This window comes from Arachis ipaensis, chromosome B02 (genome assembly GCF_000816755.2).
Source record: "Arachis ipaensis cultivar K30076 chromosome B02, Araip1.1, whole genome shotgun sequence".
Lineage (NCBI taxonomy): Eukaryota > Viridiplantae > Streptophyta > Magnoliopsida > Fabales > Fabaceae > Arachis > Arachis ipaensis.
This window is the reverse complement of record NC_029786.2, coordinates 1,524,091-1,529,253: the sequence shown is the minus strand read 5'-3', so window position 1 is coordinate 1,529,253 and position 5,163 is coordinate 1,524,091. Positions and strand designations below refer to the sequence as shown.

Genomic DNA, 5,163 nt, shown 5'->3' with positions numbered 1-5,163 from the left:
GAATTTAAAATTTTTATAATTTTATTTTAAATATTTAAATAAATTCTTAATATTTTTTTAGTACTCTCAATATTCTTTAGTGCTCTAATAGAATTAATAAAATCATAATACAAAGTAAAAAAATATTCCATACAAAAAAGAAATAACAATAACAGTAAAACAATTCATAAAAACAAAAAAAACAGAAGTTTTATAAAAAAAACAATAATATGCATAAGAGAGTATTAGAAAAAAATATTATAAAAAAATAATGAAAGACATAAACTGGTATATAGAACATAAATTTCAATCCAACCTAAAAAGTTAAATAGAAAAGCTAGAATTTATAATTTTTGGTAAACGTGAGTTGAAGATATAAATCACATCTGTGTTTAGAGGATAAAAACGTTCCCAAACATAAAGATAAAGCGTTCAAGGAACTCAAACGCGCTTCCCTCTTCTCCAACATAAATCTAAACGCACCCTTAACATGTTCAGCTGAATTTATTTGACTGAATTATCTAACGATTTATAAAGTAGTCACCATTTAAGAATTAATTGAAATCACCTGAAAAATAGAACCTAATAAATAAACATGAACAAATATGGATCAATCACAGTTTTATAATCACAACTGTTCTCTTGGATTATCATTCACAAGGTAATTATATGATTGGATGCACGTGTAAAAAAAACTTGACAATGCATGAAAATTAAATTCTATATATACCTCACAGAGTGGAAACACAATTCCATCGAAGAATGCTTGAGGTACGAGTGATGCCCTTCCGAGTGATTGAAATAAAAGATAATGCAATTCTTGATATTTGCTGATATAATCTCTCACTCTTGGAAGCAACACAAGCTTGTAGAAACTTTGTGCCTTTGTAGTGAACGATAAAATTCTTGTGGTTTCATATACAGCATTTAGTGACCAGTTCTGAGGTTGATTTTCTGTAAAGTACATGAACAAGAACAAGAACAAAAATCAAATCTCCAAAGCAAAAGAAAACAAAGAAAAAAGATAAGTGAATGCAGCTTAATACTACCCCAAGCCATTGTAGTCTTGTTTCCTCACCACTCTAATCACTCAATTTCCATAGAAATAAACCCAGAATACTCAATTTTTAGTTAATTTTGTAAAGAATTTTTGAGAATTTATTTTTAATTATATTAAAATCCAATCTAATCCAATTCAAAATTCAATTAGATCACAATGTTTGATTTAAATTTAAATTTTAAAATTGATTTTATCTCATCTAACTAACGTAACAAACTATTATAAAGTTAGGATAAACAATATTGGAAACTTATTTTTTTCGATTTAAACGTATCAGCAAATCAAATAAATTAATTTAAATTTAATTTTTAAAACTGATTTTATCTCGTGCAAAACAAAACAAAATCAATCTTTCATCCTTTTTTTTATTATGGATTCGGAATCTTTTTGTATTCTAACGAGAACTACCGTCTAAGAATAATAATTAGGTGAGATGGGCCTAACCCATCAAATGATACCAAAAATTCAAGAAAGCCCAAAATACTTTATGAATTTGGACAAAAACTCTGGTATGGCCCAATATGATAGTTAGGATATAGATCATGCTCATGGTCCGGTCCAACCGAAAACACAACACTTGGACCCAGTCAATTTGAGTCAAATTTAGCTCGGTTTTATTTGAACACAAATATGCTTAGTCTAATAAGATGAGAAAAATAAAGCATGCAAAAATCATGGTCTAAACTCTAGAGCAAAATAATAATCATGGATTTAAAATGAAAGAGATAAATATTAAGAAGTTTCTAGGATATAGGATAAGCTATCATACACCACATAACAGCACCAAGCCACCAACCCAGAACCTGGCTAAACACACTCAATGAACGCGTTGAAAAAATGACATAAAAAAATATAAATAAATTTACGCGAAATCATGACAGACCAATGGAATATCTCCACGTGTCCCCACTTGACAAAAAATCAAGCACAGCATCGTATCTTTATCATGACCAACCCCGTTTTCATCTACCACAAAGCGAGAATCGGTGTCTAAACTCTGAACCCTAAAAAAAGAGACCAACAAAAACTCCCAACTTTAAAACCGAATCTCTCCGAAACCCGTTTTCTTCTTTCACTCCCCTTTAGTTTTTCTCTCCAGGTAACGTCTTTTGCTTTTGCTTCTTCATTTCATGCTAAAAAGGGATTTTTCTGTTTTTAAAACTGGAGATATCATTTTTGGGACCATGACTGGAATTAGGGTTGTTAATTTTTCTTTTTATTTTTGAATTGATGTTATAATTGGTGATTTTCTTTAGTTTGGTTGGTTGATTGCTCCTAGATCTGAAAGGATTTGATAAGATTTATGTAGTTTGACTTTTTTTGTGGTTGGTAAATTTTGTTTTTGATTATATTTTTTGGGAATTTCATAGTTCTGTTGATGATTTTTGCTGTTGTTCTCTGGATCTTTGTAGTTTTTAGGTTTGGATCTGAACTGGGTTATGGGAAATTTAAAGGTTTTCAAGGAGGAACAGTTTTGATGGAAATTTTTGGGGGTTTTTACTTATAAATTAAAAAAAAAAAATCTATTTTAATTTTTAAGGTTCTTTGTTCTGAGTCAGCCTGCTTTGTTGGTTAGTAATTTGTGATTTTCCTTGTATGTTTGGATTATTCTGTCTCTTTAATAATGGGAAACTTTGGAATTTGCCCCAATTTAATATGGTATAACTTGTTAATTCAAGTGAGTATGTTCAATGCTATCATACCTTGTTACATCAAATTTGATTTTACTGTCTCTTTTGTTGCAGTAAACCATAGAAATGAGCCGTGCACAGGATCCACACCCTAACAAATCCTTTTTCCCCTTTGGTAATCCTTTTCGGATGATATCACCTAAAGGATCTCGCCTGTCTCCACAACAACTGACAATATTACACGAGTTTGAGGCAAAGTTGGCTGAGCGGCTGAGAAAGCTCACACCCAAAAGCAAGGATGAAATCCTCAGCTTCTCTTGGATGACATCAGCTATGGCATCGATTCGTGAAACTCATAGTGATGTACTAACCCTTATAGCAGATCTCGAGCTGCCTGTGATTGACTGGGACGACAAATGGAAGGATGTGTACTTGGACATAAGTGTGAAGTTGCTTGATATTTGCAATGCATTTACCTCTGAGATCTCACGTCTGAACCAGTCTAATCTTTCAGTTAAGTGTGCGCTGCATAGTTTGGAGTCTGCATCTCCAAAGCATTTTATTCGTGCTTGTTCTTCACTTGATAGCTGGAGGCAGCTTACTAATTCTAGGAACCCCAGAATCGAGAAATGTCTTACCGTTTTGGATGATCTTGTGGGATCACTTGATCTGCCCAAGGTTAAAAATTCTGCCAAGGGTAAGGCCTTGATGCAAGCCATGTATGGAGTCAAGGTGCAGACAGTATTTGTTTGCAGCGTGTTTGCCGCAGCTTTCTCAGCCTCACCAAAGAAGTTGCTGAACTTGGATGTCGCCGACGTGTATTCCTGGGCTCCAGCATTCAGAAGTTTGCAGAGTTTTGTAAATGAGGAAATTAGAGTTAGATTTTCCAGTGGCAGATTTTCTGTGTTGAATGAGTTGGAAGCCATTGATGCCTCCGTCAAGGAATTGTACCCTATAATCCAGGGTAGTGTAGATACAGTGAAGATGGAATCATATCAACATAACGTTCACAAGTTGAGCAATGCATCAGGGAATCTTTCACAAGGACTAGATCTTCTTGCTAAGGAGGTGGATGGATTCTTCCAAGTAGTTCTAACTAGCCGTGACACTTTGTTGTCAAATCTGAGGCCAGATAAAATTGTAAATGAGAGAGTACATGGGAGTAAGGTAGATCAGCTAGTGCACTAATCATGCAGCAGACTAACTTTGGTGTATGTATAGTGGGGGGGGTTTTTTTTTTTTTTTTGTGGTTTTAGAATTGTAGTGTTTGATCAGGTTTTGTTTGGTTTGGTTAAGATTGCGCAAGTTATATTAGATTACAGTGTAGTATTATTAAGGTGAAATGTGTACCTGAGTTGTTCAGTGTAATATCAAAGCAGTTAAAATATATATTGAAAGTGTTATTTTGCCTAAGCTACTGCTTGTCTGTTACACTGTGATGTGTGTGTTTGTAGATATGTATTATGTAATAAACAATTGAACATGTAATGTAATATTAGTTACCACTTCCTACTAATTACTTTTGAGTAGTATTTTAATTTTTATAATTAGGTATTTTGCAAGGACAAGTATATTGCTTTGCCTTGCTTCTATCCTTTTTCTTTTTTACCCTCTATTTTTATGTATTCATAAATTCTTACATCTCATTTTTGAAGACTCAAGAAGTTCAGAAATAGAGAACTCTTCTTAGCAGAGTAGCAGACTGTTAAGAGTGTAAGAAGGAACTAAAAGCTGAAAGCTGGTAACAATTTCAACTATTGTGTCATGGATGCCCTCTCCTTTTACACAATTTGGATTTTGGCTCTTTAATAATGGGGTGTGCTGTTATATCTGGTTTGGATTAAATTAACATAAGGGATTAGAAAAGATAACTGCACAACTAGATCAAATGTAAATTACAGTGAAAATAAAATAAGAATCTCCTGAGGAATATTTGCACAACTTGCACGCAAGATCAACCCTAAACAATTGACCAAGACCACTTGGAAAGATCATAGAAACCCTCTCATCCGCAAGCCTATATTGACTCCATTCATTCTAAAGTCTAAACTATCAATGATTCTGTGTAGTTTTCAATTTTGGTAACCTTTTTACATGCTTGCAAGTTACAATCTCAAGTTTAGTCTCACTCCATCTTTTAAGAGAAAAAGTGATTGTTTATAAATTTAAGATTCTATGTTTTATCAATAAGTAAGCATATTATTGGACTAATTCTATTGCTGCATTTACAGATGAAACTTCAGTAACACTGTTTTTCTTTATTCAATTAAAAGCTTGCTTGAGATAAAAGGAGTAATAAACAAATTAAACAAACAGTATCAACTTGTGAAGCAACATGATATTCATTAACCTTTTGATCTTATCACATAAGATAAGAAATATAAGAAACAAACCTGAAGGCCATAATGAAGAAATCACAGACAACACACCATAAAACCAATGTTCATGAGAAAGACAAGTCTTAAAAAAAAAAACAGTTTAAAAAAAAAAGTT

At 32.7% G+C, this 5,163-nt stretch overlaps 2 protein-coding genes across 2 annotated transcripts in view; one reads left to right on the top strand and one right to left on the bottom strand.

Annotated features, from left to right (window-relative positions):
- Positions 1-1,038, bottom strand: part of LOC107626571 (bystin-like) — a 3,016-nt gene extending 1,978 nt beyond the window's left edge. Inside the window, exons 1-2 of the mRNA XM_016329475.1 lie at positions 1,029-1,038; positions 710-933 (exon numbers count right to left, since the gene is read on the bottom strand). Coding sequence (XP_016184961.1) covers positions 710-933; positions 1,029-1,038 — 234 coding nt within the window. The remainder of the gene's footprint in view (positions 1-709; positions 934-1,028) is intronic.
- LOC107622009 (protein BPS1, chloroplastic) lies at positions 1,976-4,179 on the top strand. Its single transcript, XM_016323953.2, has 2 exons — positions 1,976-2,138; positions 2,785-4,179. The coding sequence occupies exon 2, from the start codon at positions 2,797-2,799 to the stop codon at positions 3,856-3,858; it is 1,062 nt and encodes a 353-aa protein (XP_016179439.1). The 5' UTR covers positions 1,976-2,138; positions 2,785-2,796; the 3' UTR covers positions 3,859-4,179.

Excerpts from the sequence above, each read along its gene's own strand:
- LOC107622009 (XM_016323953.2), top strand. The coding sequence starts at position 2,797 with ATGAGCCGTGCACAGGATCCACACCCTAACAAATCCTTTTTCCCCTTT.